This window comes from Procambarus clarkii, chromosome 14 (assembly GCF_040958095.1).
Source record: "Procambarus clarkii isolate CNS0578487 chromosome 14, FALCON_Pclarkii_2.0, whole genome shotgun sequence".
NCBI classification, from domain to species: Eukaryota; Metazoa; Arthropoda; class Malacostraca; order Decapoda; family Cambaridae; genus Procambarus; species Procambarus clarkii.
The window spans coordinates 9,960,153-9,987,400 of record NC_091163.1 but is presented as its reverse complement, the minus strand read 5'-3'; the positions used below and the strand labels follow the sequence as shown (position 1 = coordinate 9,987,400).

Sequence of the window (27,248 nt, the reverse complement as noted above, 5' to 3'; positions counted from 1 at the left end):
GGACCGTTATGTTGTGTGTTTGCAGGGTCTCGACCTGCTAATTTTGACAGATTAAATTATGGTATGAAATCTGTAATCATCTTGTATACATGGTACCTTGGTGTTAGACACATCACCTCTACTGCCAAACATGATAGAGATGGGCATTAAATATTTATGAATGAGCTTCTGTTGTGACATATTTAGCATGATGATCTATTGCAATGGAGGACACTGCTGCGTTTGTATCTGTGATAACTTTATCTCGCTTGTAACAAGACCGCACAAATTAAACATTATATGGGGCCTGAAGCCAATATGGCTTCAGGCCCCATAAAAGCACCAATCATCCTCTTATAAATATGCTTAACCTAATTGGAGCTCTTGGACAAAAATGAGTGCCCCATAGGTCTGTTTGTTGACCTACATAAGGCTTTTGACACTGTTAACCACAATAACCTTCTCAAACTCTTAACACTATGGGGTCAGAGGTCACTCCCTTCAGTACTTGCAGTCTTACCTTGGTGACAAGCAGCAGTACTCACCTAGTTGTACTCACCTAGTTGTGTTTGCGGGGGTTGAGCTCTGGCTCTTTGGTCCCGCCTCTCAACCGTCAATCAACTGATGTACAGATTCCTGACCAGTATGTTTCAGTGAACGATGCTGCTTCTCCCACTCTACCCCATTAACATTGGCATTCAGCAGAGTAGTATACTTGGTCCACTCCTCTTTTTTCATGTACTGTATATTAAAGATCTTCCAAGTACCACACATTTGGGAAACCCATTCTATTTGCTGATAATACAACTTTCATTTTCTCACATGCTAAACCATTTACAGTATTTTAAATGACTTGGTAAATACTGAACTCGAGTCCATTTGTAGCTGACTGCTAACAAACATACCCTTAACATCAACAAGATGTTTTACATTTTGTTTAGTAACAAGTCAAACCATGAAATTAATCTTAAGAAATAACAATACCCAAATCAATTTTTAACTTTTTGTAACGGGTGATTCACCTCAGTAGTAGGGTAATCTTTGATTCCCCATTTCTTTCAAGATAGGCAAGATAGTAAAAAAAAAAAAATAATGTTCATCTCCAATGACTCGAGGGAAGTGCTAGGCATGTTTTAGTGACTTAGGTGGTGTGGATGCTGGCAGCGAGATGGTGTAGGCTTGCTGTAGTGTCGCTTAGCATCTCTCTCCAGTTCCACTGTATCTTTATCCTAATACTTAAAACTTTTTGGCCCTCTTCCTGATGGGCGGGAATTGGGTCAGTAGTGGTGATGGTGGTGAAGAAATTTGGCTACTAATGCACTCCATCTCCAATGAAATACAGTACTATATATTTTTCTCTCTCTGCTTTCTTCAGCTATTGAACTACTGTATAAAGCTTGAGCAGTCCGTGATACATATTATTTATATACATATCACACCCATGTGCTAACCTGGTGTTTTCATCCAAAAATAACAAAACTTATTTTTCCTTGTCATTCCTTTTAAATATTGACCTAAATATGGGAATTCATCCGTCATTGATTCTTTTCACTTTTGGCTGGGAAATTCTAAAAAAAGTCAAAATTTGGTTAGTAAGGTATTTTGAGCTTAAACTTGAATAGTAATATATATTTTCTAGGTATATTGCCACCACTCATTTTGAGCCTACGTCTGCGCGCTCTGCATTTCCGTGCTTTGATGAGCCTCACCTGAAGGCCAAATTCCACCTGAGTATTTACCGAGATCCTCAGTACTTCACACTCTTCAACATGCCTAAACAGACAACCAAACCTGTTGAAGATTCACACTTGGTAAGCAACTAGTATTTTTATTTTGCACAATTAGGTTCTTGTCTTGCAGTCAATGAGCTTTCTTCTTCTTAATAATTGAATAATGCTAATTGTGGTTAATTGTTATAATAAAGATGAAATAGTTTGGCTTGTCCAGTTTAGTAATGTCATCATTTTATTTCAAACATAAATTCTGTGCAATACTTTGCATTATAAAAGATAGTCGTTCTGAGTTTCTTTAAAAGTGTATTTTTTTTCATATTCTAGCTGCTTGATGAGTTTCAAGAAAGTGTGGAAATGAGCACTTATTTGGTTGCATTTGTTGTGTGTGATTATGCGAGGGTATCTGTTTTGACGAAGCACAATGTCAATGTGTCGGTGTACGCCCCACCAAACATGATCAGCCAAGCCAAATATGCACTGCGAATAGCATCTCACATCCTCGACTTTTATGACATGTTCTTTGGTGTGTCATACCCATTGCCAAAACAAGGTACAGTAAGCACAAGAAATCACAATAGCGTGATATATCAAATGAACAAATCCACACGGGCCGTGATGAGGGTGCAATTCTTTTAACCATGTAGTGGCGCAATCGACTGAGATGCGTCTGGGATCATCCTGGATGTAAGTTCGAACCCTCGTCATGGCCCTTGTGGATTTGTTCAAGGTACACTAAGTTCTGTACTTCATATTGTTATCAATTATTTAATACAGTGATTTTGTTTTGTGTATATTATTTTACGAATAAAAATGCTCTTCCTATTTGAAATACCATTTTTACTTTTGTGAACAATATAATGAAATTTTATTAACAAATACCTGTATTTTTTTTTAAATATTGATACCTTGCTGACAAATATTTACTAGTGTTTGTATCTTAGTTTTTTTCCTACAATATTTGTAGAGCTTAACCTGTAGTACTGTTGGCTTCATTCTCGACTTAAAATCAGGGATCATGGTTTCAATTACCCAATGGGAAAAAAATGATCGGACATGTTTCCTTTCTCCTAATATGACTTTTCTGGGGGAGCTCCGGGGAGCCTCCAGGACTCGCCCAGAAAATGGCGTTTCATTACATTCAACGCTGGTTTTTTTCACCAAACAGTAAATAGGTACACTGGAGTTAGGCAACTGTTATGGAGTTGCATCCTGGGAAAGATCAGTAGTTCGACCTTCAGAGGGCCTCGATACAAACCTCAAGTATATGTTATTATTTACACGGGCTTCCTGTCCACGACAACAGGAATTAATAAATTATTTATTTTATTGTTGGCCAGTGTCTTGCAGCCATAGTGAATACAGGAGGCCAGTGTATCTAGAGGTCATGGTGGGTACTGGTCAATGGATTGTAAAAGCTCCCTCATGTTTCCTGTTAAAATATTCAAGTGTAATCAGATTTGCAGCTTTACAGTTTCAGTGGTGGACTGGTCTGTCGAAGTAAAAGTGTGTCCAGTCTCTTCTGCATAATATGTTTACAAGCTTATAGTTGTTGCCTCTTGTGTATGTCTTCAATCCTTAAAACTAAATGGCATTTTGTTGTCTAAGTACACGATGGTACATATTATTTATTAAGTTTGGTTGGCTTGTTTGACTATTGTGCTACATCTGCCAAAATGCTCTCAGTGGTTGTGTTTATCATATAAAGACCCATTTTTAACAGTAGGAAGACCTTTATTAGCATGGTAATGGTAGGAATACAATGTTATCAGTATGGTTATGGATGGGGTAAGTAAAATTGTATTTGTTAAAGCAATTTTATTTTAGATTTTGTTAACTTGCAGAAATAGCAGTACTCATTAATTATCCATACTGTATATACATATTATATATTTGTTTTCAGATTTGATTGCCATCCCAGACTTCGGAGCAGGAGCGATGGAAAACTGGGGCTTAATCACGTACAGAGAAACGGCTCTCATGTTTGACAAAAATCACACGTCATCACGGGCACAGCAAGGGGTGGCAGTGGTGATAGCTCACGAACTTGCTCATCAGTGGTTCGGCAATCTTGTCACAATGTCATGGTTAGTCAGCTTTCTCCCCCACACCAAGCAGTCACTCAATAATACCTTTACTTACTACGATGTGCAATTGTGGGAAAAGCAAGCTTATGACACCACTGGCAGCATAGTAGCAGTTGGGTTCATGATGTCACTCGGACCATATTGGGATGTGGACTTATGACACCACTGACAGCATAGTGACAGGTGGGTTTATGTCACCACTAGCTGCATGGTCCTGAACCGTGTAGGCCCACAGCTTTTTCAGCCATGCTAGCAAGTCGTCTCCTCTCTTCTGTCTGTTACCATGGTGGTTGTGCCAAGCTCTGTTGTCTCGGCTGATTTCTACCAGGTGCTTTAATGGGAGGGCTCCTAATGGTGGCTCCTCCTTGCTTGCTTGCTTGCTACCTGGCAAAGCTCCATCCAATTCAATACACACCAGATCCATGAAAATCATTTAAACTTATTGGGGACCAGAGGCCAAAACTTGGTCTCCCTATAAAGAGAGTGCAAGAAATGGGGCACCATAGATTACCCTAACCAAGAAAAGGCTACCAGAAAGGTGGGCAAGCAGCAAGGCAATCAAATAATAGAAAATGGGACAGCAAAACCCCAATACACATGACCCACCTGTTCATTAAGGAGTTCTCTTGTTAGTTCCACCTGCACACCACCAGGGGATTGTACACCTTCCTCCCTGCTTCACGAACTTTGAACCTCGGTCATATTGCCTGAAGCTTACTTCACTGATACACTTCCTGCCCTACTGCCCTTTGGGGTACCATTTTTTTCAGGTTAGTGCTGGCCATCATGGACTTTGTTTTTGTCTTGCAGAGGTCATTTGCTTGTGTATTTGTTCTGTATTTTAGTGTTTTATAACATGCGTATATTTATGCCTCGCTTGTTGCATGGACTCTGTTCATCTTAATTTGTCTCTGGCTAGAGTTCTCATCTCTAGGTGTTTGCTGGTGTTGCCCATGCCAGGCCAGAGTTTCTTTCTCTGGGGAGATTCGTGTGGCTGTCTCCGAGAGCAGCTTCCAGTTGTGAGGTGCCTTGCCCTTAACAGTGCATAGGTGTTTGACTTTATAGATTGCGGCAATTTGATTTTTGACGTAAGATCGCATATGTTGTTTGCGTACTTGTTGTACTGTGTCACACTGGCACCTTCTGCAGCTGCATTTGCCCATAGGTTATCTTTGGCATCTGTAAACCTTGGCAAGCAGTACCTGTGCCTGGTGTACCTACTTTGTCTACCCTTCTAGACCATTTGCAGTTTTCAGAGTTTATTATGTACCAGACCTCTGATTCTGTCCTCGCTGGGTGTGAGTTTGAAGGAAATGCCTCAATTTTCATGTATTCTGATAGCTCTTACTGCCTCCATCATGCCACCTGTTGGGTAGGGAATATGTTCCACCTGGAGACCTGTGATGTTTGTGGTCATTGGGTCTCTGATTTAGCCAAGCTTCCTTCTAGGGACTTGGCTTAACAGGTGGCTGCTGCTTTATAGGCCAGGTTTGTCCTTATACATTGGTTGTGGCTGAATGTTGATGTGGTTGCCCCAGGGTTAGCCATTTTATCGTTTCATGATCCGATCTTGGAGCAGTTGTTTTGTTTCAAGTTTGCTCCTTCATCTCCTCCTCTGGGTTCAGCTGGTGCCTCCCTCTTGGTAACTTGGTAACCAATCCTAGTTGCTGACCACTCCCAACAGAATTTAACCTAAGTGAACAATCCATGCATACATTAACTGGAATCCAGAATCCCGAGTTTGAATACTGGGCAGACAGAATGTTTTCTTTCACCTAATGTCTCTGCTCACCTAGTACTAAATGGATACCTAGGAGGTAGTCAATTGTTGTCGAGTTGCATTCTGGGGAGGATCTATAGTTCGACTTTGTGGGGGACCTTGATACCAGCCTAAAGTATATACCGGTACATACACAGGCTGCCTGTCCCCCAACGAAATGAAGAATGCAATACTATGTATCGGCAACACAGAACCTGAGATCAGAGTTGACACTTTTCATATTATGCAGCACAATACAGTATACTGTGACAACCTTCACTTATTATTGCTTTTGTGTGATCAGAACTATATTAAAGATCAGATAGGGCAAACATCTTATAATTCATGAGGTTTTTTGACAAAATTGGAGTAAGAATTAGATTTAAGTTTTTAGTTTTTCCTAAATCATTTCCATCGTTAACATGAGGAAAGTTATGTATGATTGGCAAGTAAAAGGAAGGATGGTAATAAACTAAATTCTTTATTTCAATAGGTGGAGTGACTTGTGGCTGAATGAAGGATTTGCCAGCTTCATGGAGAATATTGGTACTGGGGTGGCAGAGCCGGGGTGGGCCATGCAGGAGCAGTTCCTCGTGGAGAAGATGCATCCTGCTCTTGAGTTAGATGCCCTTCTGGCCTCTCACCCCATATCTACACCAGTGACAGACCCTGCTCAAATTGAATCAATATTTGATACAATTTCATATAAAAAGGTTTGAACTGGACGCTTTTCGTTCATTTATCCTAGTTAATGTGGCAAGATGATGTTATGAGTAGTCAGTTAAGGATATCTTGGATCCAAAGTAAATGTTTCTAGTTTGATTTGTATGAAGTCAGTCACTGCCTGTATTGATCTAACTTTCCTAGGAGGGTTTTCCTTGGTGGCTTCCAGAGCTAACTGCTTGCTAGCTCCACACTTATCATTCCACATCAGACCTTTTAAAAGTCATAAAAACCTACCACAGACTACAAGCAGAATTTTGTTCACTAGGTAGAAGCAAAGGGAGTGTGGGGATACATAAATCAACCCAAGCCAAAAGGATAAGCTGCTAGAAAGGTAGAGTATCCCAAAACATGCATCTGCTTGCAGACAAATTAGCAACCATATTAACTAAGTACATACTCATTAGCTGGTTATCACTGCTAGTTACACTTCCCCATCACCAGATGGCAGCCTGGAAGCCAGCCAGCCATGTCAGCCATTCATCCGGTGTGGTGGTTTTCACAGCTCCATCATGCAACTGTCCTTCCTGGCCCATTTTTTTCAGATAAGTGTTGGCTATCCTTTTGGATGTAGTCCTTCAGGGGCCCGTATTTGTGTCTGTTATATTTTCTGGGGAGGTGAGCCCCTTGTGGCTCCCTCAAGTTACCATCTCTGATGTAGGTACCATCTATTAGACGCCATCAGTCGCAGAGTTCTCTGGTCTACTGGGTACCCGGAGCTAGAACCTGGTTCCCTCTCAAGGGTTTGGGAGCTATGGCATTTATGTATTAAGTTATTTATTTATGCCACCACCAAGGAAGGCACTCGGAGGAAATGGGTGCCTGCTATGGCTGAAGAAATGGCCATAGTACTCCCCAAACTATGTAAACAAATGATTGAAAATGTTTAAAATTAGTGGCCACTTGTTCGCCCCACTCCTCCTGGTTTAGGGGGTAGGAGAGCAGCAGGCAAACCCTTGCACTGCCAGTGTTTTCTTCCCTGGAGTGTTTGGGGGAAGGCTCCTTTAGAGCTCCACCTTGCTTGTGGTGACCATCATCTTTTGGTAAGTCTGGGGGTTTTAGCTTCCATCTTTTTCCTGATTGGAGCATCTAGGCTGGTGGGGTTCGTTGGGTTTCACACAAGCTGCACTTCAGCACACCAAGGTGGGTTTTTTAGCCATCTTCAGGCCCGGGTGGCCATGGATGTTCTCCTGAACCCACGCTCGCTATTAGCGAACTTGTTGAGTGCCCATCATCAGTGCCATGTGATAATGTTCATTCATTCTGCCTCTGCCATGTTGCCTGTTTGGTCAGTGACACCTTCAACCCTGAGTCGTGCGGAGAGTGCTCCCATCACGTTACTCTTCTTACTAGCTCTCCTGATGATGTTCGAGCTCTTCCTTCCCCATTGGGCATGATTTGCTCTCCTTCTGGTCCTTCTGTTTCCAGCACCAAATTTTCTGAAGGTTTTGGGTTCGGAGTTCAGGGTTTAGCTCAGGATGTGGCTTGGGTGACTTCAAGGGTCGCCCTTTCTGATTTGGGTATGGAGGCAGTTGAGCCTCTCGGTCCCGCCAAGGTTTCTGGGCCTTTTTTACCAGCCGGCCAGTTCTTTTTAGGCCTTTCCCCCTGTACTCTGCCAGTTTTTCCCTGATAATGTGCATGGATGATGGCTCTGCCCTGGGAGTCTTGACTGCAATTTTTGGGGCTTAGTGGTTGTCAGAATTGAGGCTGTGTGTCCCCTTTGACCCTTTGTGGTTCCTAGCATCTTCTGCAGAGGGTCTTTGGTTGTAGGGTGTGAGTTTTCCAGAGAATTCCTTCCTCATGGGTTTTCCCTTCAGGGACTCGCAAGCCCCTGAAGATGCACGAATGAAGATGCATTCATCAAATTTAACATGCTGTTCATTCAATATAGGAATTGTCTCAAGTATATATTAATATGGCTATATATGATTCAGCATAATGTGCATATTTAGGCATTGATTAGGTTTGGTGAGGTGTTTAGGTTCTGTTGGCCATTATTTGTATTTGTAGTACATGGGTAAAGTATTTACAGTTTTGTGGTTCGAACAAAAGTTGTCAGCGAAGAACTTGTTCTGGAAGTGTTCGAACGTCATCAGTTGTGTCGTGTATAAACTGTTTTTCATTCATAAACAGGGTTTGGTGGGTGCATGGAATGGACTTTGGTCTTTGTTTATGGAGACGAGCTGGTTCATTCCTTGCCCATCTGTCCAAATGACCACTCTGTCCCAGGTCCCCTCTTGCTCTTGAGCTGGATGCTAGTGTGTACCTCCGGGACACTTTCTGGTGCGTCCCTATCCATCCAAGGTTTAGGGCTTGGTTAGGGTTGTTGTGAGGCATCAGGCTTACCAATTTTGGGTCCACCCATCTTTATCTTATAGTTGTTCAGGGTTTGGCTTACCTCGACAATTGGCTGGTATGGGCTCTCGGCTGATCCATGTGTATGCTAGCCACGGATCTGGTTCTTTCACAGCTTGCCTGATTTGGGTTCCTAGTGGGTTCGTGGCAGTCTCGGTTGGTTCTGACCTGGGTTTGAACTTGGTTGGGCTTCGTTTGGGACTCGAGGTCAACATCGTTTTCCCAGCCTGCCGTGGCCTTGTCCCGGCTGCAGTGCCCCTTTTGTGGTTTTGAGTTAGCCCTAGGTGCCTCAGAGATTGCTTGAGCAAATGTGCTAGAGCTTTAACTTTGTCTTTTATAGATTTCTCGTGAACAAAGCTTGGCTTTGGAGGATGTACTGGTTCCTCCTTTGCACACCGTGTCACTGCTTCCACAATAGGTGGAAAAGGTTGCAGACTCTGTTGGCCCTGTGCATTGATGGAATGTGCAAAACATTCCATCTACAGTTGCTGTAGGACTATCATTTTTGGAGGCATTTATGCATGATGTAGTGAAAGCAAGCACTGTAGTGAAGGCTGGAGAACATCTAAAGCACACAGTTAAAGCAAATTGTTTGCTCTGGCAAGTAACTGCTAGCATTTTACATTTTTTAGTGGGTAATATCTTAGCTATTGCTCTATTTTATGTTTCACTTCATTGTTTATGTAATATAATCATTTATTTTCCTGTGTAGGGGGCATCCATTATCAGCATGCTGGAGTCTTTCATTGGTCGCAACATGCTACAAGAGGGCCTCAGGCTGTACTTAGATTTACACAGATATGGTAATGCAGCCACAGATGATTTATGGAAAGCTCTGTCGGAAATCTCCAAGAAAAGTGGCAACGAGTTAGATATCAAGGTGTGTATTTTCTTAATGATTTTAACTTTGATTTTAAATTATGAGAGGGATCTATTACTGAATTATTATTAATCATTATTCATGTTACCATGGATGAAATTTTGTCAAGCTTATAACGATGAGGGCAGTAATTCGAGGCAATGTATCTGGCTGGAGGAGTGTTACTAGTGAATTCACTAGTAACACTACACTACAAGATTCAGTTCTTGCGCCATTAATGCTCATCGTCTACATAAATGCATCTTCATTTGCTACCAGAAGGAATACAGAATTATATGACCATGTTTTACTGATGATGCTAAGCTACTAAGGAAGATAGGAAACCTAGAAGATTGTCATGCCCTTCAAATTGACCTATATAAAATAAGTGGTTGGGGCACCATGTGGCAAATGGAATTAAATGTCAATAAATGCCGTGTTATGGAATGTGGAACAGGATCTTACGTAGTCATCATATCTGCCATTTCTTTTCTCTAAGGCTGAGGGTGAGTTCCCTCAACATGTCCTTATAGCTGATGCCTCTCAATTCTGGTACTAATCTAGTTGCAAACCTCTGAACTTTAGAGAGTTTGTTTCATGGTGTGGGCTGCATGCTGATGCTGCATACTCAAGTAATGGTCTCACATAGGCAGTTTCTTTGGGCTTGAAAACCTGTTTAGGTTCTTAATGAGATTCTCATGTTTGCTAATACCCTATATACTGCTGATGTTATCCTGTTCACATAAGCTTCTGATGATAGTGTTAGGATTATGTCTACTCCCAGGTCTTTTTCTCTTATTGTTTCTGGTAATTGCCTTTCCCTTATGGGCTTAATACAGGGTTCCTATCTTCCTTACCCATTTTAATTACTTCACCCTTATTTGGATTTTCATCAGTCATTTATCTGCCCACTCCTGAAGTTTGTCAAGGTTTTCTTCCATTCTTTCTTCCTTCTCCTCCTTTGTCCTCCTACAAAGAATGTTGCTTTTCAATCGTATGCGTAACATAAGGTCAAAAACTTGTCGTACTAGAAAATGGAAGTGGCTCACAAAAGTGACGTACTGTCCCATTTTTTGCTTTCAGTCCTCTGGTAGGTTAGGAGAGGACACTTTAAATTGACCGTTTTCTTGACAAAGGGAAACCTTAGGAGGACGGGCTGGTGAGGATCCTTTGTTGACCAGTCTATTTCCCTGTGGTTAAAATCCCCAAGTGATAGGATCTTTATTCTAGCTCTCCTTGCCACTGTGACCAGCAATTCTATTATCTTCAGGTAGGTTTTGTTGCATTTATTGTATTTCCCCCTTGACCTTCCTGTAGTTAATGGAGGTTGCAAATAACACCTACCCCTGTCTTTATAGTTCTCGTGTTTCATAGTATGAAATCCTGCTGGTTGGTTACCTCCTGAATATCTCTCTCCAATGTTGTAGGTTGTGTGCATGTGTATGTATATCTAATTGCTAGGTCAACTGTCAACCATTCCTAGGCTGCAACTCCCCAGAAACTAACTGCCAGGTACCTATTTACAGCTAGGTGAACAGCAGCATGAGGTGAAAGGAAATGATGCCAGTTTGTTTCTGCTTCAGCTAAAACTTTAACCCAGAACATTTGGCTAAGAATCAGTTATTCACTGCTTAACCATGTAAATGATGCAGTGTATAAGAACAGTCGGGTCACACTTGACAGGTTTTGGGTTCAGTTCCTATGGTAGGATGGAAGTGTTTGTGCAATGTTTCCTCTTTACCTAATGCCTCTATTCACTGAGCAGTAAATAGGTATCCGGGAGTTAGGTAACTGTTGCAGGTTGCGTCCTGGGGAAGGTCATTAGTTGGCCTAAGGGAGACCTCAATAAGCCTTCTAGGCTTATTGGTGAATAATGTGAGGTGAATATTGTGAACCAAAAGCATTTTTCCACCTCTAAATAATAATACTCACTAGTGTTACAAATACTATTACAAATCTGTATTACAAATACTATAGCAACTGGGGAAAACCAAAAAGGTGTTGATCATTGTTTAGTGTGATAGTTTTCTCCTTAAATAGCCAAATTAACCACAAAGAACCCGTGAAGAGCAGAGGTGCCATAGGCACAATTAGAGAACACTGTTCAATCATCAGAGGTCCACGGTTGTTCAACATCCTCCCAGCGAGTATAAGAAATATTGCCGGAGCAACCGTGGACATCTTCAAAAGAAAACTAGAAGGTTTTCTTCAAGAAGTGCTGGACCAACCGGGCTGTGGTGGATATGTGGGCCTGCAGGCCGCTCCAAGCAACAGCCTGGTGGACCAAGCTCTCACAAGTCAAGCCTGGCCTCGGGCCAGGCTTGGGGAGTAGAACTCCTCCCAGAACGCCATCAAGCAGGTATCAAAATCTTGTGTTTAATATGCTGGTCTTATTTTCAAGGACAGTGCTTGAATTTAAAAAGTTTGCTTGTGACATTTTTTTATAATAAATCTGATAACAATTTTATATTTAAGTTTGTGTTGGATTGCTTTGAATCAGTAATGTAAATCTCATCAATTATGATTGCTTTACTTTGTATCTTAATTTAATTTATACATTAGTACACTGAAATACATGCAGTAGTTTACTGAAATGCAAAAATTATTAATTATTTCAACAAAAATACATACTTTACCGTTCAACAGGCACCACTTTCATTACTTTTCAACAATACGTCATCTTCATTCATGTTAGCAATATACTATTGACCATATTACTAAGTAATGTATATATTTACTCCTTGATTGCTGAACAGTAATTGTGTGTGGTATTTTGTGTTGACCTAAAGTTGGATATAGTCGGTAGACCCCTAACGCTGTGTGTATTGACCTTCACTTCAGGGCATAATGGACACTTGGACACTGCAGGCTGGCTTTCCTCTCATTTCTGTTAGCCTGCAAGATGGTCATGTGACAGCCAGCCAGTCAAGGTTTTTGGTGTGTGAAGAGAATGTCACTGATCCAAATGAACCCTTTAACACCACATTGGGGTACAGGTGGCATGTGCCACTGACCTATGTTACTAGTGACAGTCCTCATAACCAGACAATGTACTGGATGAACCTGACTGATGGTAGGCCATTTATTGTCTCCTCACTTATAAAGAAGCGTGTCATTTTAGACTGGTGTTGCAATGTTAGTCGCACTCTTTTGCTTGGTTTGGCTTTGCTTGGTTTAGCTTAAATTTTAAGTCCAAGGATAATACTTTTATATTAGATAGCAAATATATATACCCTGTGCTGGAATGATAACATGGCTCTCTCCTTAGCATGCAGTTTGTATTGGGAGAGTTGCTATGTATAAAGTGCCAGTACTTGGCCTTGGGCCTAAATGCCACCATCTCTTCCTACCTCACTGCTGTATGTGTTGACATTATCAGAGATCTGTGTTGCATGGCAGTTTACTTAGTAGCTAGACAAGGAAACTACCTCACCGTTGTATTTCTAAAGCTTCGCTATCATCACAATGTAGTGTTTCTTTTTCAACTCGTGCTATTGCAGAAGAAATTACTGTACCATGAGTTTTTTATTTTTTAATTTGTATAAACTACTTGTTTCTTTACTCTGTTATAGATAATGAGTTTAATAGCTTCAGGTACGAGCATCACTGTACAGATACTGTACTTGTAAACTTGCTCAAAAAGTAATATTTTTCTTTAGCTATTCAGTATTTATTCCTTGTTGTTTCCAGTAAAACAGATAATGTGTTTCTCTCCACTGCAAAACTGTAAGGGCACGAGCTTGTTTCTACTCGTCCTTACTAAATGCGTAGGTAAATCTGATGGAATCTTTGAGGAAATAGAACAATACCGCCATACCCAATGGCGGTATTGACGTCCTGGACCGTTATCAAGTCGTTACATTATCAAATAATTCATCTAGGATGGACAGAAAAGTTTCCATTTCTTCACTTTCTGATGTGTGGCTTGGACATTGTCTTCAGCCATGTTACTGAGACTCAGCCTCTGCACATGGAGGTATTGTGATCTCCAGCAATTTCCTGTATAGTAAACATTTATTGAAACTACCTTGTCAAGAGTATTCATCCTGCCTCCCACTGGAGCAGCAGTGCTACTTTCTCTGGAGGCAAAAGGTTAGGTGGGGAGGGGGAGGGGAGTTTAAATAATAGTTTCTGAAATTACAATGGGTTTATTTCTGTAGCCTTAATCTTTAGATGTGCAAAATATATGTAAACCATGGCTGTAATCACTATTGAATGATAACTTTACTAAGTATTAATTCTTCCACAACACTTTGACTAAATCAACAGGTTGATATATTATAGAACTCAACGTTCTAACACTGGAATTTAACACACTTGAAGAATACCCTCATCTGGGACTAGTCCACTGTTATCTCTACACTTAAAGTTACCAATTGTGGACAACCAAAATTAACGGACCATGTGATACAGAAGGATAGGAAACACAAGTTTACCATAATGTGCACAAAAGACGAGAATCCTACATTATTGTCAGCTGCCACTGGGACATGTTAATAATCAATCCTCTAGCTAACATAGATAATAGCACCATAAATACAACAATTTATTCAGTGCACTTTAGGTACCAGGTGGGATGACCGTCCAACCCGTCACACTGCCTAGAGAGAAGTGGACAAGCATCAGCTTGTGTTTACTTTCCTTTGTCAAGCGTTCCAATGTTTTCTGGTTCTACATCTTATTTCTGTTTATTTAGTTTATTTAAAACTTGTTTTCCACATTTAACACTAATTTTTCAACACGTTTTCCAGTCACAGAATGTACTTGACAAAAATTTTCTTATATAATAACACACAATTACTGTATGCCCTTTTGAAGCCTTCCCATGCAAAGTTCACTACTGTGCCTGTGCGGAGGTGGCCGCTGCTCTAGCAGGGGGCAAGACGAATACTCCGGGTGAAGTATGTTTTGGTCAATGTTTACTCTATAGGAAATTGTTGGAATCACAATACTGTACCTCTGTGGAGGACTTTTTTTTTCTCAAAGACTCCATTACATGTATGTTTACCCACTCCTTTAGTAAGGACGAGAAAAAAATGAGCTCATGCCCTTACAAATCCTTGTCTAAGTACTGTATACATTTCCAGTACAATTTCCAGTACTGTGTTTTATGTTAATTTAAACTTTCAGTTATTATTATTCACACTCAGGAATCACATTAACGTGATACATATCGATGGGAAAATCCACTAGGGCTATGAGGTGGACACAAACCTACAACCCCATCATTGCCAGTCGTGTACTCTACCACTAGACCACCGTTGACTTGTAAAAGTCATACAACCAGATTTCTACTGAAATAACAGGAAATCTGGAGGTCCCTACTGAAGCCCGTCCAAATTTTTACGCATGACCCTTGGTCGTGTGCTTTCCCACATAACCAGGGAATGTATTTGAACAGTATTAGAAAAACTTAAATCTTTTTTTTGTGTTCACCACAGAGTTGGTCATATGAAAGAGGTGTGCATTGTAGGGGTTAAGGGAGCCCCTCCCAGAATTCAAGCATTGAATGTAATAAAACCTGCTTTTCTGGTGAACCTTCAGTGTTCCTTACCCACCCTCTTACCTTCTTCCCCCCCACCCTTCTCCCCTATGCATTGAAGGGGGTTCAGTGTGGGCAGCTCATGACTGAATGGGCAGGGTGGCTGGAGCCTTGTGGGACTTAGGCTGTCGCTTGGGACTGGTCATGGCACCACATTATAGTTTAGGTGTTTACCCCAGAGTAAAGTGTGTGTCTCTTATTACATCTAGGTACCTAATTATTTTCAAGCAGTTACTTTCATTGTGCTTATATTTTAAGGAGGGTTTTTGTTCTCACTGTTGAGTGTTTCCTAATTGTCAAGCTAACCTTGTCTTCAAGAGCCAGATCCTGGTTCTGGGTCCCAGCAGGCTTGGGTTGATCTCCGAGGCCTGGTGCATCTTCGTAAAGCATGGCTGTATTAGCAGTTAGATCAGGCAGCTACTGAAGGCCCACCAGAAAAGGGCATTTCATTACTTTCAACACTTGATTTCTACCAAGTAGGGCTTGAAGTTTGCTTATAATCCTGAAAATATTAACCGCCACAAAAAATAAGTTCTAGTTCAGGAAGTTTCTCTTTGTGAAGTATCCTAATAGTCATCTCTGATGTATATCCCAAATGTCATTTTCAATTTACAGTTGAATTTGACGTGGCTAAAGATGTAAAGTGGATCAAGTTCAATGTTGGGCAGAGAGGTTTCTACCGCGTGGGCTATGACACAGCCGGGTGGGAAGCCATCATCCACGCCCTGCTGACAGATCACAATACATTTTCGCCTGCAGACCGAGCCTCTCTAATTGATGATGTATTTACGCTGGTCAAGTAAGTGCTCAGTGCTGGTTGTATCGTTTCACTAAACTTGGTCATAGTTAACAATAGTATGGAAGTAATTAGGTGATAATTAACTTTAGCCTGGAAGAAATGATAGTTGACAGTAGCTTTGAAGGAAAGCTTGATCATTTCCTGAGGGAAGCAGTTACTGGAAGTGTAAATTGTATAGCATGTTTGTTTTAGCTTAGCTAATCAGGTAGTGAATATATTACTATAAAATATAACTTAGTTTAATAACCTTTTTGAAGTTTTTGATTTAGATTAATTTTGATTTTAAAGGTTATAGATTTTGACTTGCTTAACAGTGAAAGTATGGATGCAATCATATACAAGTAATTAAAATAAACCTGCAAACAATTTTAAGTTACCAGAGTCCCATATAGTCAATGGAGCCTCTGTGTTATAAAATCTATACAATTTGTATACAGTAGCTAGTCTAAGGATATAAAACACTTACTGTTCTCCAAAACTGCAATAAAAGTTTTTGTCTTCGATAGATACATGTTACTTCTTAAAAGTAAGAACAGCAATCTATTAAATTATTTGGGTGTCATCAAGAAATTGCCAGTTAGAGAAGGTAATTGAAATGGGTGGTTAAGTAAAGGCTCCACAACTGTTGGAATGATTTACAAAGTGGTTGGCCGACCAGATGCAGATGAGGGGACGTGGTGTCGTGCAGTAGAGAATGGGGCATAATACGCCAACAATACACCCAGAGTGTTGTAAGAATTACTTGTTGAATGCTTCTGATGCTCGGGAGAAAAATGAGAAAAAGTTATTAAACGAAATGAGCATTGGGATTTTAGTGGAATTTCTGTCATTTTCTTAATCGAATTTCATGTGTTATCCAAAATCTAAGAGTATGTTTGGTCTGGCATGTGCCTTATTTTCGTCATATATTGGTCATTTTCCACCTTATCTTTCCTTTTGTGGTGGACCCCACGTTCTTACTCCTCTTGTGGGGAGAGTATGGGAAAAATTATTTATTGAGACAACATATAAATATATAAATCTCATTGACTTAATGAAGGTTACCCCTGAAGGAAGGCAGGAATTGGGAGTATATCCCCCCCCCCAGACAAAAAAATTATAGTAATCTGGGATCCGGCAAAATGGAACATAAAAGCCAACCAAATACAGTAAATCAACAGAGGAAGTTGGAGACTTTCAGTTCGAGGTGATGATCACATGGTGGTGTGTTGGACTGTCTTCAGTGTCACTAGCCACTGTAGATGACTCGGTTTTGAGCATTGTCTCTGATAATACAATGGCATCTCCAAAACTCAGTCTCTGCAAAAATTAATGAGTTATCCCTTAATTAAGGAAAATTATTAGAAACTTGTTTAGAGAAAGATACACCAAGATACTCTTGGTAGCCATCTTCTCGGAGCAGTTGATTGTCAATGCCTTCCATACTAGGGTAATGTGTCACCTTCTTTGGTGCTGGTGCATCACAAATACTTTTCCTTTTCTTATCAGCTTTAGTTAATAGTATTTTTCTTGATAAACATATGAATTAGAGCTCTGCAGAAAACTCAGTGGGTTCACACTGGGCACGAGAATACTGCCGACATGCGGTAGTATCGACTCGTGCCGACATGCGACTGCGGCATGGGTCAGTTGCATGGCACCCTAGGTCAGATGGTTTTTGTAGTACTCTACCCAGCTATTTAACAATGCAGATATGAAAGTAGCCCTTCATATTACTGAGGATGATGGAGTTGGTTTTCTATTGCATATCCAGATGTCAAAACAGGGACTTGTGTAGATGATTGTAGGATCAGGTGTTCATAAGTTGAGCACCTCTGTATAGCTGGAAACACTAGATATTGTCATATAGGCAGAAACAAACTGGAGGAGACATGCCACTCTAAATGAGGTGTTATTTGCAAGGGGGTTATTCATCCTTGAGAAATAGAAAGAATAGAAATGATGGAAGTGTTGTGGTAATAGTGAGGAAATGCTGCATTTAATCATGAAAGAATAACCCTCAAGTTGTAAACAAAATTTAATAATGGCTTAAGATAGGATATGAGAAATCCAACATTACGTATTGAAGGAAGGGGCTCAAATAACATAAGCAAATCACCTAAGGCCATAGAAACACAACAAAATTTACCCAGAGTGCTATTGAAGGAAGCAAACTTGGAATGCAGCTATGCAGTGGAAGGTTCTTGAAGGCAACTGAACATACATCTCAAAGTCCACCACAAGCAAAGCGTGGAAGAAAATTAGAATCTGTAACCAGTAGCTACCATAATATGTCTTCAGAGGTATAGTAGGAGCAAGAAGATGTCTGGTGAGGAAGTCAGACCAATATAAAAACACCTGATGTACAGAGGAGATCTCCTTGCACCTGAAGATTTAAGTCTGGCACAAAAACTTGTATTTCTCAAGGAATAGATTGGACTGCCTGCAAGGTAAAGGCAGACAATGCAAAACTCTAAAATAGCAAGGTTCAATTTAAACAAAAGGAAATGAAATGGGAGAAATCTGTGAAAGCTTGGAATGCCTGGACCCTCATCCGGTATATCAAACTAAACCCGAGTTGGAGTTGCCAAGGCAACAAACCCCAACCCGAACAGACAATACAACACATCTCCAACAAGGCTAAACCGGACTCCAGACCATGTCAAGAAAGTCAACATATGGTCAAATGTAACTAGCAGGTTCTACAAGAACTACCACCAACTGGAAATTTACCACCTATAGGGAGGAAGGACAACCAGCCACAGAGACATGTGTAAATAATCCCAACCCATATCTTGGATGGTAGTTGAGGATTCCTCACAGGGATTGCCAACTCTTCCTGGGAAGGCACAACTGGCCTCGAGAAACAAATTACAGTATGACTTCTGAGCCAGGATAAACATGTGTGATAACGATCAGCTGGTGACAGTAGTAGACTACATCAAGAAAAATTGTGGACCTACAGGCCACTTCAAGCGACAGTCTGTTAGACCAAGTTATCACAAGCCAAGCCTCTCCAAAGTTGGGCTTGGGGAGTAGACCTCCCAAAACCCTCTCCAGGTATGATCCAGGGACAGTATATAATTATTTCTGTCCATAGTGCTGCAGACATAATTAATATGAAAATGTACAGCGATCATGCAAAAGTTTTAAAGTTAATAAATTTAGTATTGGATTTTTGATGCAGGTGAGAATCAGTGTGTAGAGATGTACTGTTAGTAACTAAATTAGAAAGCTTTAAGTGATTCCTGTGTAGTAGGCTTGGCAACGATCATACTTAGGTTAGAACATTTATAAACGGAAGAATAAGTTTATTTTTAGGGTTAAAATACTGAAGACATAAATAAGGCACACCAGATGAAACCAGACCTTAGACAAAGCAAATAAATACTTTACTGAATTTTACGAATTTCTCCGTTTATGTTTATTTCAAGATACAGTACAATAATGTTATGTTGTATGAGACTTGTATATCTTAGTGATATTATTACCAGTCTTTTGTTCTCGTGTAATTTATTGATAAGTTGTGAGGTAAAACATATTCTGGATTTCATTAAGTTAGTAAAGTACCCAGTGTTTGTTGGTATGTATTTGTGATTAAAGATAATAGTTGCCAATTTAAAAAAAAAAAATACAAAAATTCATTATATTTTATCATTTGTCATAAATAGTTACTTATAATGGCTGCTTATGATACCAAATGCGTTTCCACACAACTCTTTAATCCAGCCAATCATGTACGGGTATAAGCACATACACAATATATCACAGTAAATTTACAAGTATAGTATATCAATTTCAGTGAAGCTGAATATTGATATGTTTAATGTATGGCATATGAAACAATGTACTGTATTCCCCCAGTTTTTTATTATCCAAGTCTATGTAACCATGTGTTGTATTCCTCCCTAGCCTTGGGCTCCTCCATGCTACCTCTGCCCTATGTAACCAGGTTGGAGTCCTCTCTCACTAACCTCAGGTTTCTCTTCACCTACCTCTGCCCTATACAACCAGATTGTATTCCTCCCTCCCTAACCTGAGACTTCTCTACATTGCTCCTCCAGTGCCTTGTTTCGGTGTGTTCCTGAAAGAATTTAAGAATCTGGTACCCTCTCGACCTACCACAGTAACACTGAAATCATTTGTTTCTCAGATTTGCCTAATCAAATTTTGTCAGGACCTTCTACACTATAATGTTCTACTTATTGAAATTTTGTCCAAATTTTTTTTTTACTTTATTAATGACCAAGACAAAATACAGGAATATGATTACCACATCTTACTGAGCCTGCTTCTGTTTAATGTACCTGCATTGAAACCTTCCCAGTCTTAATTCCCATCCCAGCCTTTCTCCGACCAAGTTGACCCACCCTGGCCTACCCTAGGTGGTACCGGATTCATAACTTCTGCTGTTTTCCACCTTTAGGGGCCGTCTTTATGACAGTCCTACCCTCGTGCAGTAAGATTTTTCCCGCTCCTGCCATATTTTGAGTTGAATTTTCCTCTTATCCAGCATTTACAGAGATCCCAGAAGGTTCCTTGACATGTTCACAGATATGCTTTGCTTACCAATTGTTTATTTGATTGCATGACAAGCACATTGACCTTTGATATGCTGTTATGTTTAAAAGAGAAATGGATTCCAAATTTTGACAAGCGTTTTCCGACATTTTGTTCTTTAAATAGTTTGCGTTTTACAGTTAAATGATCATATCACTGATATTGGGTATACGTTTGGTCTTGTTTATACATTACAAAAATGTTTAATCTGAATAATGTATGTAGTTGGAAAGAGAGTGCCATCTCCAGCCATCAAAGATAAATGAATATTGAATTGAATTAGATATATTAGGTTTATGAATAAAATATATATACAGTACAGGTACTACTATCACCACCCCCTCCCCCATCAGTGTCATTAACATCACTATTAACATTACTACTCATCATCACTATCATCACCATCATTAAATATCACCACCACAGTCATTATTAGTATTACTATCAGTGTCATCACCACCATAGCTGTTGTTACCACTATCACCACCACCACCATTATTACTAACCCTTATTATTACCACCAATATCATTATCACCATCAATATAAATCACCATCACTGTTGCAGCCATCACTATTATCACTATCATCATCACCTCTGCTATCACCACTAGGATAGTAGTGGTGATCATCATCATCATCACTTGCATCATATCGTCAAACAAAAAAATCGCTGTCACTATACCATCACTATCACCACCACTGTTGCCATCATCATTATTATTACTGTCATCACCACTATCACCACCACTCACAACCACTATCATCATCATCACTCGCCCAACCACTTGGGCTGGACGGTAGAGCGACGGTCTCGCGTTATGCAGGTCGGCGTTCAATCGTTTGTTCAATTCAACTGTCCAAGTGGTTGGGCACATCCCCTGTTCCACCCCCAAATTCTTACCACTGATCCCTTCCATGTGCTATATTGTCGTAATGACTTCACGTCTTCTCCTGATAGTTCCCTTCCGTATCGTCATCACTATCACCACAACCATTATTCTCACTATTATAACCACTATCTTCATAAAGTTAATGGGTAGGGAATGCAGTTTCCCAGAGCGCATAGAGATAATCTCTGTATGAGAAAATATATTAAGATATTAGATTCTGTATTCCAAGTGACACGTCATCTTTCATATCTGTGGGTATACAATACCAGTTCCTATCCTTTCTTGTAGTAGTGTGGGGTATATGCAGTACTGTATTGTTGTAGTAGTGTGGGGTATATGCAGTACTGTATTGTTGTAGTAGTGTGGGGTATATGCAGTACTGTATTGTTGTAGCAGTGTGGGGTATATGCAACACTGTATTATTGTAGCAGTGTGGGGTATATGCAACACTGTATTATTGTTGCAGTGTGGGGTATATGCAATACTGTATTCTGGTAGCAGTGTGGGGTATATGCAATACTGTATTCTGGTAGCAGTGTGGGGTATATGCAATACTGTATTCTTGTAGCAGTGTGGGGTATATGCAGTATGGTATTCTTGTAGTAGTGTGGGGCATATGCAGTACTTGTAGTAGTATGTGTTTATACAGTACTGTATTTATGTAGCAGTGTGGGGTATATATTCAGTAATGTATTCTTGTAGCACTGTGTGCATATACAGTACTGTATTCTTGCAGCAGTGTTGGTATATACAGTACTGTATTCTTGCAGTAATGTTCGTATATACAGTACTGTATTATTGCAGAAATGTTGGTGTATACAGTACTGTATTTTTGCAGCTGTGGTGGTATATGCAATATCATATTCTTGAAGCAGTGTTGATATACAGTACTGTAGTCTTGTAGCAGTGTGGGTATACAGTATTGTATTCTTTTAACAAGATTAGTTTCAGAACTGGGAGGCCTCAGCTGTGAGGATAGGTTAATGGAACTCACCCTCACATCCTTAAGAGGAGGGAAAAGACAGTGAGGGGATGTGATCACTATATACAAGATCCTAAAGGGGGCACATAAAAAAAGTGGACAAAGGAATCTTGCTTAAATGAAAAACATTTTGGGCATGGTATATAAAATCAGTGGAAGCTGGATGCACAATTGAGTTGGATATGTAAGGAAGTATTTTATATAATATTTGAGTCAACTGTAACTGAAAAACAGGTCCATAATAACTACCAATTTAAATGAATTATGATTTATAATTGGGGGGAAAAGCTATAAGCGAGAGCAGCTTGAGAATTATTTTGAAAAGTCGAGGGAGCCGGTCGGCTGAGCGGACAGCACGCTGGACTTGTGATCCTGTGGTCCTGGGTTCGATCCCAGGCACCGGCGAGAAACAATGGGCAGAGTTTCTTTCACCCTATGCCCCTGTTACCTAGCAGTAAAATAGGTACCTGGATGTTAGTCAGCTATCACGGGCTGCTTCCTGGGGGTGGAGGCCTGGTCGAGGACCGGGCCGCGGGGACACTAAAGCCCCGAAATCATCTCAAGATAACCTCAAGATAACGCACGTCTTGTAAGAAAAATGAACACTTTCTAGTTACTGTATACAGTATAACATTTTCAATTTGGATTTTTTTTTTTAATTTATAAATAAGATGCAGACAATATTTCTGTTGTTTATAGTGTTGACTTAGTTGACAGCTTATTCTTTTTTTTTTCCAAGATTTAGAAATAGGCTGAGGTAAATGTATAGGCTCTTATATAAAAAAAAAAGTTATGGTAAATTTAATGTTACTTTTGCAATTTGTTTCTTTCTTTGCAAATTTTATAGAATTAAAAATTACTGCATTTTTGTGTTAAAAAAAAAAAATCTATATAAAATCTTCTGGGTTCTTTGAGGCCTTCTCTGCAGTTATTGAACTTATTTCAGAACCAAAAATTACCATGTGAGAATGCTTGCTTGGCTTATTCCAGATCCATATACTGTATTTACATTGGTCCCCAAGTGTAAGCCTTCTACCTTTTTTTTCCCAGTCCATTCTGCACTACCATTCAGAACTGGTGAGAAGTTAATCCATTCATTTATCCCATATGTATTCTATTCATATTTTGCTTTGTTTTTTTTTTAATTTTATTCCCCCCCCCCTCTCCATGGTTATGATATAAACATGATTAATAAAGTCACTTGTGCATGTTGTGAACATAATACAGTACTCGCTCTTGTCAGCATTCTGGTTTGCTGATAATGATGGGAGATCATTAGCAAGCATAGTTTTCAGTAGAGGGAACTATGTAAGTCATTCATGTTGAGTGAGGATGTGTTCTAATAGTTCTGAGCCTATGCAATCTAGGCTCCAGCCTCAGAGGTCCTAATGCACCACATGGCTAATTTACAGGTGCTATACATACAGTAACCAGACAGTTTATAATATGCCAATTGGCTGTTTTACAGGTCAGTTTGTAATATGCCAATTGGCTGTTTTACAGGTCAGTTTGTAATATGCCAATTGGCTGTTTTACAGGTCAGTTTGTAATATGCCAATTGGCTGTTTTACAGGTCAGTTTGTAATATGCCAATTGGCTGTTTTACAGGTCAGTTTGTAATATGCCAATTGGCTGTTTTACAGGTCAGTTTGTAATATGCCAATTGGCTGTTTTACAGGTCAGTTTGTAATATGCCAATTGGCTGTTTTACAGGTCAGTTTGTAATATGCCAATTGGCTGTTTTACAGGTCAGTTTGTAATATGCCAATTGGCTGTTTTACAGGTCAGTTTGTAATATGCCAATTGGCTGTTTACAGGTCAGTTTGTAATATGCCAATTGGCTGTTTACAGGTCAGTTTGTAATATGCCAATTGGCTGTTTTACAGATGCTGACCATAGCCTCAAGAGTTTATAATACACCACTTGGCTATTATACACATCAGTTGTTATAATTACTTCATGTTATTATAATAAACATCAGATGCTCCAGGAAATTCATATTCCACTCATTTAATAATGAATAAAACAATGTGTGTGTACAATACATTGTATACAACAGTGTGTATATTGTATACAACAGTGTGTACAACAGTATACAACAGTGTGTACAACAGTGCCATTTAGTTTGATTCTTAGGTTTTGAAGCCTGGGTTTTATAGAAGAAATTCTTACTGTTCCATACATTTCAGAATTTTTGTTAAAAGCATACAATGTGCTTAAAGCCTTGAGCCTGCTGTGCTGTACTGAACATATGTTATTAGGAATGGAGCGAATTTGATATACTCTACTGGTACTTGCGTACTCCCGTTTGAATGGACCAAATGGTACTGACCCCTCTCCTTTCCATCCCAAATTGTGTTGCGTCCGACTTCAAACTTGATGGAGAATTACCACAATTCTGCCCACAAAATTCAAAGAACAACACACTCAAAGCACAGTGAAACAAATACATTAGTACACTAATCTTAGTCATGGGCAATAGCCAAGTGTAGGTATTTACAAATCGGCTATCAGCCCTTCCCTCTCTCCAACCTAACCATCCCTCCAACCCTTTCCATCCCTTCAAATTCTTGCTACATGGTGATTGCATGGAAAGGCCAATGTCATAATAATATGAGAACAAATGCCACTCGTTGAACAAAACTTACTTTGACTCGTATCACTGGTCATAACGACTTATGACACTTAGTAGTTTGGCACTGTATTGGCATTGTAGCTTAATGGAGGCACTGCGGCTCATCCAGAAATTGCCGTTTCGTTACATTCAATGTTGGTTTTTGGTTTTATCTTTCCAAAGTTTTGTATGCATCCTCCTCACTCTAATACATTAATGTGCCTGATAACCACAAAATTGAAGGATAGTTTTATAATAATTGCTATTTTGTTATTAAAATTTTTGTCTGAATTGAAAGTAAATTTGCTATTTCTGTTAATACTTGAAAATTATTACCTCTTGATTTTTGCTTGGTTGAAACATTAATCATATATTTAATAACATCCAGTGTTAATTTAATACTTAAGGAAACCGTGTGCAAATGTTCGTCTTAATATATTTGATTTTGTAAAGGGTTCCAAGCTGTGATTAACCCCCCCCTCCATCTCCCAGGCAAATCTGGACAAATGAAATTGATATGACAATGAATCATTAGTGAAAACAGTGATCCAGCGTTGGGAAAAAAATGAACACGTTTGTCCACTTTAAATATGAATATTGTATGTACAGCAAGCTGTATGGTCACTCAGAACAATACTGTGCGGCATAGTGGGCTGTATGGTCACTCAGAACAATACTGTGCGGCATAGTGGGCTGTATGGTCACTCAGAACAATACTGTGCGGCATAGTGGGCTGTATGGTCACTCAGAACAATACTGTGCGGCATAGCGGGCTGTATGGTCACTCAGAACAATACTGGACAGCATAGTGAGCTGTATGGTCACTCACAACAATACTGGACAGCATAGTGGGCTGTATGGTCACTCAGAACAATACTGGACAGCATAGTGAGCTGTATGGTCACTCACAACAATACTGGACAGCATAGTGGGCTGTATGGTCACTCAGAACAATACTGTACAGCATAGTGGACTGTATGGTCACTCAGAACAATACTGTACAGCATAGCAGGCTGTATGGGCACTAAGAACAATACTGAACAGCATAGCAGGCTGTATGGTCACTCACAACAATACTGGACAGCATAGTGAGCTGTATGGTCACTCGCAACAATACTGGACAGCATAGCGGGCTGTATGGTCACTCACAACAATACTGGACAGCATAGCGGGCTGTATGGTCACTCACAACAATACTGGACAGCATAGCGGGCTGTATGGTCACTCACAACAATACTGGACAGCATAGCAGGCTGTATGGTCACTCAGAACAATACTGGACAGCATAGTGGGCTGTATGGTCACTCACAACAATACTGGACAGCATAGCGGGCTGTATGGTCACTCAGAACAATACTGGACAGCATAGTGGGCTGTATGGTCACTCACAACAATACTGGACAGCATAGCGGGCTGTATGGTCACTCACAACAATACTGGACAGCATAGCGGGCTGTATGGTCACTCAGAACAATACTGGACAGCATAGTGGGCTGTATGGTCACTCACAACAATACTGGACAGCATAGCGGGCTGTATGGTCACTCACAACAATACTGGACAGCATAGCGGGCTGTATGGTCACTCAGAACAATACTGGACAGCATAGTGGGCTGTATGGTCACTCACAACAATACTGGACAGCATAGCGGGCTGTATGGTCACTCACAACAATACTGGACAGCATAGCGGGCTGTATGGTCACTTATAACAATACTGGACAGCATAGCAGGCTGTATGGTCACTCACAACAATACTGGACAGCATAGCGGGCTGTATGGTCACTTATAACAATACTGGACAGCATAGCGGGCTGTATGGTCACTCACAACAATACTGGACAGCATAGCGGGCTGTATGGTCACTTATAACAATACTGGACGGCACAGCGGGCTGTATGGTCACTCACAACAATACTGGACAGCATAGCAGGCTGTATGGTCAATCAGAATAACAATTGTATGAAAATCTTTACCTTTATTTTCATTATATGCTGCTACAAGAATCATCTTCTATTTTGTCACTGCAACTTTTGATCTTTTCATTTAGAGTGCATGTAGGAAATCAGATTTTTATCATATATTTTGATTTTTGCTTATGTATATCGATTTGCTTTTTTTTTTAATAATAGAGTTGGTGGCTCTGACTTGTACTGTACATAAAAGGCTTGGTGCAAAGTCAACCTTGGTCAGTATCACCACACTGTACATTGATCTCTTCATCTGCATGCTCCTCTTCGTCATTTATTTTACATCTGCATAATTATTTTTGAAATTCTTATTTTCATACTATTTAGTCTTTTTGTTTTCATTTCTTAAAGTAGAAATATTGTTTACTGAATTACTATCGGTGTTCAATTTAGAATTGCAAAGTTTTTAAAATTCACTTT

General features: G+C 40.0%; 1 protein-coding gene across 3 annotated transcripts in view; it reads left to right on the top strand.

Moving 5' to 3' along the window:
- Window positions 1-27,248, top strand: part of LOC123771183 (endoplasmic reticulum aminopeptidase 1) — a 62,427-nt gene that overhangs the window by 23,254 nt on the left and 11,925 nt on the right. For all 3 annotated transcript variants that reach the window (XM_045763635.2, XM_045763643.2, XM_069324361.1), the window contains 7 exons: window positions 1,619-1,790; window positions 2,037-2,262; window positions 3,613-3,796; window positions 6,049-6,268; window positions 9,346-9,513; window positions 12,334-12,565; window positions 15,650-15,833. In XM_045763635.2, the coding sequence (XP_045619591.1) occupies window positions 1,619-1,790; window positions 2,037-2,262; window positions 3,613-3,796; window positions 6,049-6,268; window positions 9,346-9,513; window positions 12,334-12,565; window positions 15,650-15,833 (1,386 nt within the window). The remainder of the gene's footprint in view (window positions 1-1,618; window positions 1,791-2,036; window positions 2,263-3,612; window positions 3,797-6,048; window positions 6,269-9,345; window positions 9,514-12,333; window positions 12,566-15,649; window positions 15,834-27,248) is intronic.